The sequence below is a fragment of the Thamnophis sirtalis genome, unplaced genomic scaffold (genome assembly GCF_051295495.1).
Source record: "Thamnophis sirtalis isolate CommonGarterSnake01/CBP01778 unplaced genomic scaffold, rThaSir2_p1.2 scaffold_14, whole genome shotgun sequence".
NCBI classification, from domain to species: Eukaryota; Metazoa; Chordata; class Lepidosauria; order Squamata; family Natricidae; genus Thamnophis; species Thamnophis sirtalis.
In genome coordinates this window covers 37,666,593-37,681,995 of record NW_028261394.1, presented here as the reverse complement: position 1 = coordinate 37,681,995, position 15,403 = coordinate 37,666,593, and the positions used below count along the sequence as shown (strand labels likewise).

General features: G+C 45.9%; 1 protein-coding gene across 1 annotated transcript in view; it reads right to left on the bottom strand.

Annotated features, from left to right (window-relative positions):
* SLC7A10 (solute carrier family 7 member 10) overlaps positions 1 to 14,039 on the bottom strand; it is a 41,196-nt gene extending 27,157 nt beyond the window's left edge. Inside the window, exon 1 of the mRNA XM_087728705.1 lies at positions 13,749 to 14,039. Coding sequence (XP_087584831.1) covers positions 13,749 to 13,935 — 187 coding nt within the window. The 5' untranslated portion in view covers positions 13,936 to 14,039. The remainder of the gene's footprint in view (positions 1 to 13,748) is intronic.
* Between the last annotated feature and the right edge of the window lie 1,364 nt (positions 14,040 to 15,403).

Genomic DNA, 15,403 nt, shown 5'->3' with positions numbered 1-15,403 from the left:
TGTTAGAAACACGTATGTTCTGGGATGTGTGTTTGAAGCTTCTTCCGAATCCTCCGCCTTTTCTTCTGTTTCTGACATCCTGCTGCGCGCATCTTGCCAACATTGGGTGATGCGGCTTGCATTTTATTAGGAGGTTTTTAAAAAAAAAAGTTGCACAGCCTAGTCAAGGCGGGATTCAGTCTGGACAGTTATGCAAGGGAGTTTCTTGAGTTCAACTGGAAAAAGCAATCACCCAGTCAGGTTTGGCAAACTAAAATAGAATTACCTTTCAGCTAGTCACAAATGAGAGTGAACAAATCTATTGTCAATGTCCCCCCACTTTTTTTTAAGTCAAATCAGTGGTAATCTCCTGGAATCTATCCTTCCCTGGTTTAATTATTTTGCAATTTATTTTAAAAACACTGCTCTTATGAAAAAGGACTCATGATGTAAATACTGGGAAAAGAAACACGACTACACAAAACAGAATCCTTCTTCCAGAGTGTTTTTAAAATATTTAAAACTTAGCAAGGTATAAAAGAGGAGGCTGTAAGTCATCTTACAAAAAAAAAAATAGAACACTCTTGTTTAGCTTCTGGAAAATTATCAACCATGAACTGAAACATTACTCAGAGGACTTCTATGCTTGCTAAATTGGTAAACTAATCATCATCATATATATATTTTAAAAGAATCAACACTAGAGGATCTCTAGCTACATACTTGAGCTGGAAGGAACTAGAGCAGAGAAGATCTGTGGAAACTGGGGAGTGGTAGGACAAGTTTAAAGTTCTCAAAATGTTGCATGACAACTGCGGGAATCCCTCACTAGGGACTGCTGACAGTTGTAGGCCAGTAACATCTAAAAGGTTTGCCACTCCTGGTTTACGCTAAAGATGTGTTGCAGAGGTGGCATTCAGCAGGTTCAGACCAGTTCTGGAGAACCAGTAGCGGAAATATTGAGTAGTTTGGAGAACTGGTAAATACCACCTCTGACTGGCTCCGCCCCCATCTATTCTCTGCCTCCCGAGTCCCAGATGATCGGGAGGGAATGGGGATTTTGCATTCGTGACCCAACAAATGCGCGCCTGACAACAGGGCGCCGACAAAACTGCGGTGATAAAACCGCGACGTTGACAGCGCGCCCACAAAGGCGCGCTGACAAAAGAGCACCGACAGAAGCACGATTAGGGTTAAGGTTAGGGTTAGGTTCAGGGTTAGGTTCAGGGTTAGGTTCAGGGTTAGGTTCAGGTTTAGGTTTAGGTTTAGGTTTAGGTTTAGGTTTAGGTTTAGGGTTAGGGTTAGAGCACACTTTTGTCAGTGCGCTGTTGTTGGCACGCTTCTGCGGTCATTCGTTGGCGCGATTTCAAACTTGCCGTTTTCTCACCGCAGTTTCGTCGGCGCGCATTTGTCGGTGAACCTTTTGCAGTAACCTTCCCTCGCCACCCCACCAAGCCACACCCACCAAGACACACCATGCCCACCAAGCCACGCCCACAGAACAGGTAGTAAAAATTTTTGAATCCCACCACTGATATGATGCCTCTTTTGGATATCAATAGCCTCGTGTAATATTGCAGAATATGGTGATGGGGAACTTGGGCAGGAGAAAGCAGTTGTGGAAGGGAGAAGAAGGAAGACAGCAGTAGCTTCCCCTAAAAGTGAAAGTGAAAGCAGGCCAAGGTGCTTTGCATGGGACAGATGGTCAAAGAAGAACCCTTCCCATAAAGTCAACAACAGGCCCCATCTGTTGTCATCCTGTGGTCAGATGTTTTTATTTTATTTCATGTGAGGGATGCACTCACAACCATACCTTGAAAACTACGTTTTGTGGGCTAATGTAATGTGGTTTGTTCAGCAGAGACGGGTAAAAACAAAACCTGCAGAGTGTAATTAATCATTTTTAGGAAACTAATGATGCAAAATGTGGAACTAGAACTCACAATCTCCCAGTTTCTAGCCGAAGAAGTCCCAAACATTATAAGAGCAAAGATAGGGGGAAAAATTAGTGCCAATAAAAGAGAATCTTTATAGCCCAGGATTAAACTGATCTCCTTGATGGTCTCTGAGCTTGGTGGTTTTCTTGCAGACGTTATATTACCCAGTTAGGTAAAATCCATGCATTGATGATGTTACCTAGTTTGGTAATGAAACGTCTGCAAGAAAATATCACACTCAGAGAGCACTACAAATTAGTACCTTCAAAAATACACCCCCAAAGTGTGTCTACAGCAGTGGTGGGTTTCAAAAATTTTTCGAACCTCCTCTGTGGGTGTGGCCTCCTTTATGGGAGTGGCTTGCTGGCCATGTGACCTGGTGGGAGTGGCTTGCCGGCCATGTGTTTTCTTTCTTTCTTTCTCTCTCTCTCTCTCTCTCTTTCCTTCCTTTTGTCTCTCTGTCCCTTTTTTCTTTTTTTCTTTCATCTCTCACTTTTTTCTTCCTTTCTTTTTCTTTCTCTCTTTCTTTCCTTCCTTTTGTCTCTGTCCCTTTTTCCTTTTTTTCTTTCATCTCTCACTTTTTCTTTCTTTTTTTCTTTATTTCTTTCTTCCTCTCTTTCTCTTTCTGTGTGTATGTGTGTCTGTGTATCAGTGGTGGGTTTCAAAATTTTTTGGAACCTCTTCTGTAGGTGTGGCCTGCTTTCGGGTCCACTGGTGGAACCTCTTCTAACCGGTTCGGTAGATTTGACGAACCGGTTCTACCAAACTGGTGCGAACTGGTAGGAACCCACCTCTGGTCTACAGCGCCTTTTCCTCTGTACCTGCTTCAATTCAAATGGGCTCCCAAAGAAACATCCTTCTTCCAAAGACTTCAGGTCTTTGTTATTAGTTGTGAAGTCGTGTCCAACCCATTGCTACCCCATCAACAACATCCCATCAGGCCTTCCTATCCTCTACCATCCTCTGGAGTCTATTAAAGCTCATGCCAACTGCTTCGGTGACTCCATCAAGCCACCTCATTCTCTGTCATCCCCTTCTTCTTTTGCCCTCAATCATTCCCAGCATGAGGCTCTTCTCCAGTGAGTCCTTCCTTCTCATTATGTGGCCAAAGTCTTTGAGTTTCCTCTTCAGGATCTGGCCTTCTAAAGAGCAGTCAGGGTTGATTTCCTCTAGGACTGACCGGTTTGATGGCCTTGCAGTCCAAGGGACTCGCAGGAGTCTTCTCCAGCACCAGAGTTCAAAGGCCTCCATTCTTTGGCGCTCAGCCTTCCTTATGGTCCAACTTTCACAGCCATACATTGTAACTGGGAAAACCATCGCCTTGACTATACACACTTTTGTTGGCAGGGTGATGTCTCTGCTTTTTAGTCTGCTGTCTAGATTTGCCATAGCTTTCCTCCCCAGGAGCAAGGGTCTTTTAATTTCTTGGCTGCTGTCCCCATCTGCAGTGATCTTGGAGCCCAGGAAAATAAAATCTGTCACTACCTCCATTTCTTCCCTTAGGTAGGAAGACCTCAGGTAGGAAGTTGTAAAATCCTTGGCTTTATACAAGGATGTACAGTACTTGATGGTCTGATTTCTGAAATTCAAGTTCAACCTTCAAGCACTGAGCTAGAGAGCCAAAATACTGCCAGCTGCCGCTGTGCTTTTCAATCACATGGGCAACATGAGATTAATTAGTCTTAAGTCCAAATTTATTAATTTCCTCCAAGGCTTCACCTGGGGCCAGCTGGCTTTGATTCCTTCCGGTTGCAGGGGCATTTGAGGGCACTCAAAAGTGTTCTTAATTTTTTTTTATAGGGCACCTAACCAGTGGCGGGATTCAAATAATTTAACCACCGGTTCTCTGCCCTAGTGATTTCTTACAACAACCAGTTCACCAAACTGTTCAGAAAGTTAACAAGTGGTTCTCCCAAAGTGGTGCAAACTGGCTGAATCCCACCACTATACCTAACCCAGTAACCAAGATCTGTAATGAGGCAGGGGGAAATTGTATATTTTCCCCAAGGTTTTTTATTTTTTAATACAAATTATACATATTATAGGAACAAAAAGTTGTCCAGGTCTTTTCTTTTTCATCCTCTCATTTACATAGTCCTTTTTACATCATAGTTTCGTTTTCACTTTCAGCCAAATTATTCTCTTCCCTTATTTTTCATCTTTGCCGTTAATTTTTTCTTGGTACATAAACAATATCTTCAATTGCCCCTTCAAAGTTACACCACATTTTCATTTCTTATTTTATCCATTGGTATATTTTGCTGTAAACAGCATACATCCTCTTAATTCAATTTAAGCATAGAGAGCATTTCTTTCATTTTTTTTCTACAATTAACAATATACTATCATTTCTTTATTTCTTAACAAGTTACATAACAATAACAACCTTACTACTATTCTCTTTAGTCTACTAATGTAACTCTTTTACCCTTTCTTCCTCTTTTAACCATTTTCTCTTGGGCTCTCAAAAAGTCCAGTTTTAATTCTTTTCCTTCTTCTGTAGATATTATATTTTCTAACAGTGTGCCCGGAACTTTTGTACCAGATATTTTCACCTAAAGGACAAACAAGCTGTTTCTACAAGAAGCCAAAGTGCTTAAGCCTGCCAGGTTATGAGCAAGATGACCCCTATGGATTCACACAAGACATGTCACACTTTTCTAACTATAAGAAAGTCAGACCTTGAAATGTACGATACGAGCTTTACGAATAGATTTCATGTTGGCTAGGAATTTGGAATGCAACCTTCTTTTACAGCCCTGGTTTGGGATGATGGTGGCGGCATTGCCAATAAATCCCTGGGCATGGCTAGAAGTATAGGTAGTCCTTGACGTACGACCACAATTGAGCCCAATTGTTATGTCGCTAAGTGAAGCATTTGTTTAAGTGAATTTTGGCACCTTTTATGACTTTTCTTGCCACCGTTGTTAAGTGAATCCCTGTTTGTTAAATTAGTCAAACTGTTGTTAAGGGGATCTGGCTTCCCCATTGACTTTGCTCATCAGAAGTTCGCAAAAGAGGACCACATGACCTTGGGACACTGCAACCATCATAAATATGAGTCAATTGCTTAAATATGAGTCAATTGCATAAATATGAGTCAATGCCATAAATATGAGTCAATTGCTTAAATATGAGTCAATTGCATAAGCATGAGTCAATTGCATAAACATGAGCCAATTGCCAAGCATCTGAATTTTGGCCACGTGGCCATGGGGACGCTACAGCGGTCATAAGTGTGAAAACTGGTCATAGGCCACCTTTTTCAGTGCCGTTGTAACTTTGAATCATCACTAAACGAACTGTTATAAGTCGAGGACTACCTGCATGTGATTCTACCAAGCGATAAAGGACTCAGATTGTAAGGATCGGCTTGGAACTGAAAGATCTAATGCAGACATTCACCTGCTTCTGAAGCAGAGTGAAACTGAGAACGTGGCTACAACTGGCCTTTGTGCTGTTTGCCAGAAGATCTGAGACAGAGATTTAAATGTCACAGATTCACCGTAGATACTCCTAGATGTCAACAAACAGCTGGCAGGAGCCTCTCTGGGTGATCTTGTCTTCCCTGTTGTTTTCATTCTGTTGATGGACACCATCGTAAAGCTAGTTTGTTCGTCTCCGTGAAATTTCCCCCCCAATTTTTTTTAAAGGGGGGAATTTGAGCTGGATTGTGTCAGCAATAGATGCTGTGACTCTTTGCTTAAAGATAGGAATGCTAAAAGCATGAAAATGTGAACAGTTAAGAGCTCTAAGGCGGTGGTCACCAACTGGTGGTCTGCGAGAAAGTTTTGGTGGTCCGCAGAAAAATTATTTGCATTTTTATATTGCACTAACTCAGGAGTCCTCAAATTACGGCCCCTGGGCTGGATAGGTGCAATGAACATTTGTGTTGCTGCAGAGAGTCTCCCCCTTTGGGGTCTTTTTGTGTGGATCGGAGGCGGTGGGGGGGGGAATTCCAACTTGGGGTCTGTTTCAGCCTCCGGGTATGGGGCTTTGGGTGAAGGCTGGAGGGAAGTGCCACTGGTGGCGAAGAGCCGGAGGACCTTGTTTTAGTGGGACAGCCTCATGGTCTGGAACTGGCTTACCATCTCAGCCTAGTAAGCCTCCAGGCGCTGGCACCTGGCCTTGCACTCCTGTAGGTCTTCCCTCTGCTTGGAAAGCCTATCCTGGTAAAGTGCTTCTGCTGAGCCTTCTTCTCGGTCAAATCCAATTTGAACTGAGCCAGCTGTTTTGCTAACTCATTCTCATGGTGGCTGCTTATCTCCAATAACTGCTTCCTGTTTGGGCCCTAAGGAGCCCGGGCAGGCAATGGAGGAGTGGCTGGGAGGGGAAGGGTGAGAAGAGACCGGCGAGACACTCCTTGACATGAGTGACATCAAGCTGGCCATGCCCACCCAATCACGTGACCACCTAGCCATTCTCACCCAGCTGGTCATTAGGCAGATCGTATTACCGTGTTTCCCTGAAAATACAACATGTCCTCATAATACAGCCATGTCCCATTTTTCTAGTGGGCAAAAATATAAGCCCTCCTGCATATAAGCCCCCTGGACAGCCCCCCACCTCTGGCCAGGCAGAGGCTGCTCACCAACCTAGCAGTATCCTGAAGGTACCAAGCTGCGTCAGCGCCTGTTCGCCGCTGCCTAGTTCCCGCGGCTTGGCGCCTTCAAAATGCCAGTGAATGGCGCTCTGCACAGCTGGAGAGGGGGGTTGCACGAGCGGCTCTTCCGCTCTCGCTCACCCGCCTCCCAGCTCACGATGCATGGCCCAGCTCTCATTACGGAGCCAGGGTACCTCTGCTGCCGCCGCCATCCCAGCCTGGCTTTTTCCGCGCCTTCCAAACTGAGTCTTTCGGCAGTGTCCACTCTGGGCGCACGCTCTATGGTTGTACGCTCTGCCAGCAGCTGGCCCACAACCATAGAGCTTGTGCCCAGAGCGGCCACTGCTGAAAGACTTGGTTTAGAAGGCACCGAAAAAGCCAGGCTGGGATGGCGGCGGTAGTGGAGATGCCCTGGCTCTGTATTGAGAGCTAGGCCATGCCTCGTGAGCTGGGAGGCGGGTGAGCCACAGAATAGCCGCTCACGCAACCCCCCTCTCCAGCCGTGCAGAGCACCATTCACTGGCATTTGGAAGGCACTAAGCCGCGGGAGCCAGGCGGCGGCGAACAGGCGCTCATGCGGCTTGGCGATATCCCTAGGTCAGTGAATGGCACTGTGGCCAGCTGCAAAGGGGGTTTGCCGGGTGGCTGCTCGTGAGCGTGGTGTTTCATGGCTGTTGTGTTGCGCTGCTGCGACAGCGCAACACAGCCATTCGCCCATGAGGCTGTGCCCGGCTCTTTGGGAGCCCACTCGCAAGGGATCAGCCTCCCGGCAACCCCAAAACAATAAACCCTCCCCCCATAATAAAGCCCAAGCCATATTTTGTACGTAAAAAGAAAATAAGACCCTGTCGTATTTTGGGGGAAACACGGTAGTATTCCTGGTAATTTAAAATTATGAATTTAGTGGTCCCCGAGGTCTGAAAGTTTGGGGCCCCCAAACTTTGCACAGTCACATTGAGAAATCTGGGCCACAGTTCGATTTATTGTTCTAAATCTACCAGATCCGGTAGCATTAAGTGTAATTTAAGGAAATAATAAGCATTCGAAGATGATGTTGAGGGACAACTGCACTTTTAAGAAAGTTCTCTTTTGCCATCAATATATTTTGCATCTTTACTCAGGCATACACATAAAAAAAACCAACAACACAGACTTGTTCTGTAATTTGGCCAGTTCCATATCTTATGATAGGATCTGGATTTATCTTAAATGAACACAGATTTCAAACTGGTAGGTTCTTGAGAAAACCACAAGGCTCAAATTCGACATGCTTAAGGAAGTCAGCCGAAAGGCTAAGCTCTCATCTCTAAAAACACCCCTGCACAACAAATGATGATTCACCTGTTGTGACAATTTGGTGACAAAAAAAGGAAGGCTTTTAGAATTTAGAACCCTCAGTGAATATTTTCAACAAGGTAGGAGTGGAAAAGAGGGCTTAAGATTAGTAATAAAGGTAATGATTTCCCTCGCACATATGTGCTAGTCATTCCTGACTCTAGGGGGCAGTGCTCATCTCCGTTTCAAAGCTGAAGAGCCAGCGCTGTCCGAAGACGTCTCCGTGGTCATGTGGCCGGCATGACTCAACACCAAAGGCGCATGGAACGCTGTTACCTTCCCACCAAAGGTGGTTCCTATTTTTCTACTTGCATTTTTACCTGCTTTCGAACTGCTAGGTTGGCAGAAGCTGGGACAAGTCACGGGAGCTCACTCCGTTACGCGGCGCTAGGGATTCGAATCGCTGAACTGCCGACCTTTCGATCGTCAAGCTCAGCGTCTTAGCCATTGAGCCACGGTGTCTCTCAAGATTAGTAATAATAAAAAGCTTATGTTCTGTTTCTTAGTGGAACATCCATCCAACTCAACAGATGTGGCTTTTGTAACAACTGTGCCTTAAAAAAAAAACAATACTAAGAAGCATGAACCTGGCTGAAATTTCAGGGTGCGTTGGATTTTCTTTCATGTCTCGTTTCCTAGCTATTAAGGGGGTGATGGTTTTCTCTTTGAACTCAAATGTATGTATCCTAAATCTTTCGTGGGTGTATTTCAAGACACACCCAAGATGGCAATCCAGTAACAATAGCTAACAATGTAGGAATTGTGAGGTCCTCGATGCTTTCCTAGCATGGTGATTTTCTAGCAGACTTTTCATTAGCAAATTAGGAATGTCATCCGTGCTGTATCAGTGCACTGATGATGTTAACTAGTTTGGTAATGAAACGTCTGCAAGAAAGCCACCAAGCTCAGAGGGCACCAAGAGCCCAAAGTAAGACCCTGAGCGACAAATATTCTCTTCTAGTCTGCACACATGAGCTCTGTGAAACTTTTTCTACTTCCGCCCCCTCACCCTGCTTGTCAAAAGAGGCCCTCTGAAATGGCTTTCTGTCCATGTTTTATGATGTACTCTGCCTAGAGTCATTTCAAAATAGAGAGTCAAAGAAAAAATAATGATTAATAACAGTTGTATAATAGCCTTTGAACTATGGTACGGGAGAAGACTCCTGTGAGTCCCTTGGACTGCAAGGTGATCAAACCGGTCAGTCCTAGAGGAGATCAACCCTGACTGCTCTTTCGAAGGGCAGATCCTGAAGAGGAAACTCAAATCCTTTGTCCACCTAATGAGAAGGAAGGACTCACTGGAGAAGAGCCTCATGCTGGGAAATACTGAAGGCAAAAGAAGAAGGGGACAACAGAGAATGAGGTGGCTGGATGGAGCCACCGAAGCACTAGGAGTGAGCTTAAATGGACTCCAGAGGATGGTAGAGGACAGGAAGGCCTGGAGAAACATTGTCCATGGGGTTGCGATGGGTCGGACACGACTTTGCAACTAACAACAAAGACCAAATCAACTTGGAAAGCCTTGGGCTTCCATTCGGTAGGATATGACTAGCATCCCATTCCAGATCTGGAAAAAAAAAAAGGCTATCCCCCCCCCCCCCCATTGATTGAAAGAGGTTGTAACTAACATTCTCTAAACTAAACACTAGCCTACATTTCTCCACTTAAAACAAAGGGGGGAAAAAACCACGAACGGTTCAATGCAAACTTTTCTTCTCCTTCAGGACTGGCAATGTTTTTACTCCCAAATATGTCATTGGGGCTCTGTGACTGCTTGTTTGGCATTTAGGGTCAAGATTTTTCTTGAATGGTAGGTGAAGATTAGCCATGGCAGGGAGACCTAGGAGTGGATTAACAAAATTGTTTTGTTTACCCTCAAGGGCTTAATTAGGAACACTGTGGTGTGTGTTGTTCCGTTCTCCTCTTTCCTTTGGCCAAGAAAATTCTAATTGGAGCTCATTATTATTTTTCACATGGACTTCAATTTTATTTTTGACCTTTTGGAACCTCACAGGTGAGCTAGGGAAGAGACCTTAGAGCAGTGGTCTCCAACCTTGGCAACTTTAAGACCTGTGGACTTCAACTCCCAGAGTTCCTCAGCCAGCTTTGCAAAGCTGGCTGAGGAACTCTGGGAGTTGAAGTCCACAGGTTTTAAAGTTGCCAAGGTTGGAGACCACTGCCTTAAAGGACTGGAGATCTTTTGAAAGATGTGATACTTTGCAACCGACATCCAGTCAAGGCCTGAGATAGCATCATCCTTCCCAAAAGGTAAGGTAAAAGTAAAGGTTCCCCTCACACATATGTACTAGTTGTTCCCGACTCTAGGGGGCAGTGCTCATCTCAGTTTCAAACCTGAAGAGCCGGCCCTGTCCGAAGACGTCTCCGTGGTCATGTGGCCGGCATGACTCAATGGCAAAGGCGCACGGAACGCTGTTACCTTCCCACCAAAGGTGGTTCCTATTTTTCTACTTGCATTTTAACTGCTAGGTTTGCAGAAGCTGGGACAAGTAACGGGACTAAAACTCCCAACAGCATAAAATATCATGGTGTGGAAGATGACTCTGGATGATAGGACCTGCCCTTCAATGTACCTTGGGAGACAGGATGTGCTTAAAGGATCACTGCACAGTGTTGTGGTCCACCAGCTGCCAGTGGAGCTGCTGGCAGACTCGGATGATGAGGCGGTTGGGGAGGAACTTGGGCCAGTTCTGGAGTCTGGGGAAGGCTCTGATGGACGCTCTGCGTCAGAAGCCAGAGCCATCCGACATTTCCCAGCTACCTTCGGAGTCGGAGATAAGTGGGGAGGAAGAACAGCTGGGGCCCATTCCAGATGGACATTTTCATGGAGCTGTTAGGGGAGGAGAACAACTGAGGACAAGGAATCAACTTGAGAAGAAAGGCACATGTGGATGCTGAATGGTCCCACCTTGGCTGGGGAATAAATAGAAGGAAAGGAGAGTGGTGGTTGTAGGAGACAACAGTTCGTATTTCTTTCAGATTTGCTTATCGTGGTTCAGAGACTGCTAGCCAGAACTTAATTTACAGCTTTTCAGGTGGAAGCTCCCTGCCTGGCAAGTTTCCCAAGGAACGGATCAGGTCTGTTACTGCAGTTAACCCTTTGAAGGATTATTGCCTGGACTTTTTGGTGTGTGAATGCCAGTAATTCACGGTAGATAAATAAAGAGGGCTTTTTCGGGACAAAGAGTCCATTTCTTGGTTCTGCGAAGGCTGGGTCAGAACACACAGCCAGAGACCTAGGTTCAAATCACAAAGGAGCATACTTCATAATCTGATCTTGCCGTCCTCTCTCTTTCTCTCTGTCTCTTCCTCTTCTCCTAACCCACTGGAGAGGTTAGCAATAGCAGTTAGACTTATATACCGCTTCATAGGGCTTTCAGCCCTCTCTAAGCAGTTTACAGAGTCAGCATATCACCCCCAGTCTGGGTCCTCATTTCACCCACCTCAGAAGGATGGAAGGCTGAGTCAACCTTGAGCCGGTGAGATTTGAACCGCCGAACTGCAGATAGCAGTCAGCTGAAGTGGCCAGCAGTACTGCACTCTAACCACTGCGCCACCTTGGCTCTTGTTGTTAGGTGGACAAGGCATAAAGAAGGAGAAGCAGCACGCGGAGGTTTTTTGGGGGGGAAAAGAGTAGGCTTCAGATTGACTCAGTAACAACTGCATCACAATGAATTCACAGGCACACATGTCTATTTATTTCCCTGAGGCTTAAAATAACAGCCTAGTTTTCTACAGGAGCTTACCCAAAGACAATGAAAACACCGTGTGTTGGTGAGCTGCCTTGGAAAAAGCCCTAAACTGCTGTCACAAAAATTCACACACACACACACACACACACACACACACACACACACAGGCTGGCAAAAACATTGTTGGTGGCATTTACATAATTGGAATGATCAATCAAAGCAGGGCTCTCTCCCAAAACTGTCCCTCTGAAAGAGCTGCCCGTTTTCCAGACGCCTCCCAAGATTTTTTTTTTTTAAAAAAGGCAAAACAAGTCTCAGATTCTTAGTTAATTTGCCCCCCCCCCCCTCGGAGACCGCCACAACCTTTTCACTCATTAGTGGTGCTCGTGTGATAGATTTAAAGAGGATTAACTGAAGTGGGGCTCATTCACTTCGCCAAACTTTCTGGCTTTCCACATCTAAATCCACTGGCTTGGTGTGCACAACAGGAGTGGCTAAAACGTGGTGGACAAACTGCAGTTCAGAGGGTTGTGTGAACACCATTACTGCTTTGAGACCTTCTGTTTGCCTCCCCCCCCCCATCCCAATATCTGTCTTCACAAATGGAAGCATTATTAATCCAGGGGAAAATGTATATTGCGAGTTTGCTAAATAAATAAATCTGCATTCATAAATAGGAAATATTAACAGGGCAAAAAGGCACTTGAGGATCTCCAAAAGCTACTTAAGCAGGTAGGATTGACTGCAGGAAGTTGTTAAGTGCCCCCCAAAACCCACTGGAGGACTGAGCCATGTGAGAAATGGCTCTTATCTCCAGGAACCAATGTGGCTGCCCATGGTTTGGATGGAATTTATTGGAACTCTTTCAACTCCTACCCTCAAAACAATGATATAGGACACTGCACACCAAGACAACTAGACACAAGGACAGTTTTCCCCCCGAATGCCATCACTCTGCTAAACAAATAATTCCTTCATCACTGTCAAACCATTCACTAAGTCTGCATTACTATTACTATTAATCTTCTCATCGTTCCTATCACCCATCTCCTCCCACTTATGACTGTATGACTGCAACTTTTTTGCTTGTATCCTTATGATTTATGTTGATATTTTTTCCTGATTGCTTATTTGTACCCTATGACTATCATTAAGTGTTGTACCTTATTATTCTTGACAAATGTATCTTTTATTTTTATGTACACTGAGAGCATCTGCACCAAAGACAAATTCCTTGTGTGTCCAATCACACTTGGCCAATAAAGAATTGAATTCTATTCTATTCTATTCTATTCTATTCTATTCTATTCTAGGCTCAATTGTGGCCATAAGTTGAGGACTACCAGTATGCAAGCTGCCAAGAAACGGAAAGAAACGTAAAGGGAGGAGGAGTGGGGACCTGGCTTGGTAGCCAATATTCCCCCCTCCAAATTTGTCCCCCCGAAGAACGGTTACAGGAACTGGGCATGGCTAGTCCAGTGAAGAGAAGGACCAGGGGAGACATGATAGCAGTCTTCCAATCTTTGAGGGGCTGCCACAGAGAGAAAGGGGTCAAGCTATTCTCCAAAGCACCTGAAGGCCAGACAAGGAATAATGGATGGAAACCGAACAAGGAGAGATTCAACCTGGAACTTTCTGACAGTGAGAACAATCAACCCATGGAACAGAAGTTGCCTTTGGAAGTTGTGGGGGCTTCATCACTTGGGACTTTCAAGAAGAGACTGGACTGCCATTTCTCAGAAATGCTGTAGGGTTTCCTGCTTGGGCAGGGGGAGGGGTTGGACTAGATGACCTACAAAGTCCCTTATAATTGTTGACAAATGTATCTTGTATTTTTATGTTTACTTGAGAGCATCTGCACCAAGGACAAATTCCTTGTGTGTCCAATCACATTTTTCCAATAAAGAATTCTATTCTATTCTATTCTATTCTATTCTGTTCTGTTCTGTTCTGTTCTATTCTATTCTATTCTTCCAACTCTGTTAAAGTGTAAGAAGAGAAAAGAAGGAGGGGTTTTTTTCCTCCTCCAAGCAGCCTCGCCTCTCCCTTGTCCCCCTCCTCTTTTAAAGGACCGCGCACCACCAAGAGCAACTTTCCAAGCCGGGGGAGACCCCCCCTCCCTAGGGGGGGTGATGTTAGGGGGGTCTCCCCCTCCCCGGACCGACGGGGCTACCCCCTCCTCACCTATGATGATGGCACAGGCGCTGACCAAGCCGATCTCCTTCTTGAGCGCCACTCGCTCCGTGTCGCCGCTGTCCGGGCTGGGCGCTTGCGGGGCGGTGGGGCTGTTGCCAGGCGGGGGCGACTGAGGAGCCGGCTGCTGAGCCGCGATGCTCTTCCGGAGAGTCCGCTGCTGGTTCTCCCCAGCCATCGCCTCCTGCCCGGCCGCTGGTGCGGATCTGGCGCTTGGGCTTCGCCGGGTTCAGCTGGAGAGCTGGGGGAGCGGAGGCGCATGCGCGGCTCTGGCCCCATCGTCCCGGCCAGAGACTTTACTGGACTTCGGGTGTGCCTGGGAGGGGGGCGCCTTGAGGGAGGGGGGTTTCCGTCTCTGGGGCTGGGGAGCTTCGGGGACGAGAGGGGCTCGTGGAAGACGGGCGAGACCCCTCCTTTCCCCTTGCCCTCCCAGGAAGCCGCCCCGCCGGTCGCAGCATCCTGCTGCCCCCCTTGCCAAGGGGGATGGCCCGCTGGCGTTGGGGATGTTCCGGTCCAAAAGGGGAGACGAGCTCCGGTCCCTCTCACTTCGACCGGGGAGGGGGGGGCGGTGTTTGCAGGGGAGTCGGGCAGGACTTGCTTCAGGATCGAGCCCAAAAGAGTGGGCAAACTCTTCATCATGCGCGGAGAGGCAGAGAAGAAGCAGAAGCAGAAATGCCCTACATTAAACCAGGGATTCCTACCAAATTCATAATTTCTTTTTTTGTCTTTTCTTGGGGGTGGGAGGTGTAATTTCCTGGCTGATGATTGATGGAGATTGCAATCATCCAGGTTGTCCCAAACGTGTTTTTTCCTTCCTTCCTTCCTTCCTTCCTTCCTTCCTTCCTTCCTTCCTTCCTTCCTTCCTTCCTTCCTTCCTTCCTTCCTTCCTTCCTTCTTTTCTTCTCTCTCTCTCTCTCTCTCTTCTTTCTTTCTTTCTTCTTTCTTTCTTTCCTTCCTTCCTTCTTTTCTTCTTCTCTCTCTTTTCTTTCTTTCTTTCTTTCTTTCTTTCTTTCTTTCTTTCTTTCTTTCTTTCTTTCTTTCTTTCTTTCTTTCTTTCTTTCTTTCTTCCTTCCTTCCTTCCTTCCTTCTTTTCAAAAGGCAACTCAACTTCCTTGGGGTTATTTCCTTCCTTTGGAAACTAAAACATGTTCAGTTCTTCAGAACGGAAGGAGCTTCTTGGATGAGAAGTGAAACATTTTCCAAGAAAAAAAAACCAAGAAGAAGGTCCAGTTGGAGGGGAAAAGCACCTTTGGGGCTTCCTGGCTGATGAAAGGTGGGGGAGGAAGCTAATGCAATCCTAAATTGCATTAACAGAGGGATCAAATCAACATCAAGTGAGGTACTAATACCACTCTATAAAGCCTTAGTAAGACCACACCTAGAGTACTCCATCCAGTTTTGCTCACCACACTATAAAAAAGATGTTGAGACTCTAGAAAAACTGCAGAGAAGAGCAACCAGGATGATGAGGGGATTGGAGACTAAAACATACCAAAAAAAAAAAAAAACGGTTGCAGGAACTGGGCATGGCTAGTCTAGTGCAGTGTTTCTCAACCTTGGCGACTTTAAGTCCTGTGGACTTCAACTCCCAAAATCCCCCAGCCAGCTGTGCTGGCTGGGGGATTCTGGGAGTTGAAATCCACAGG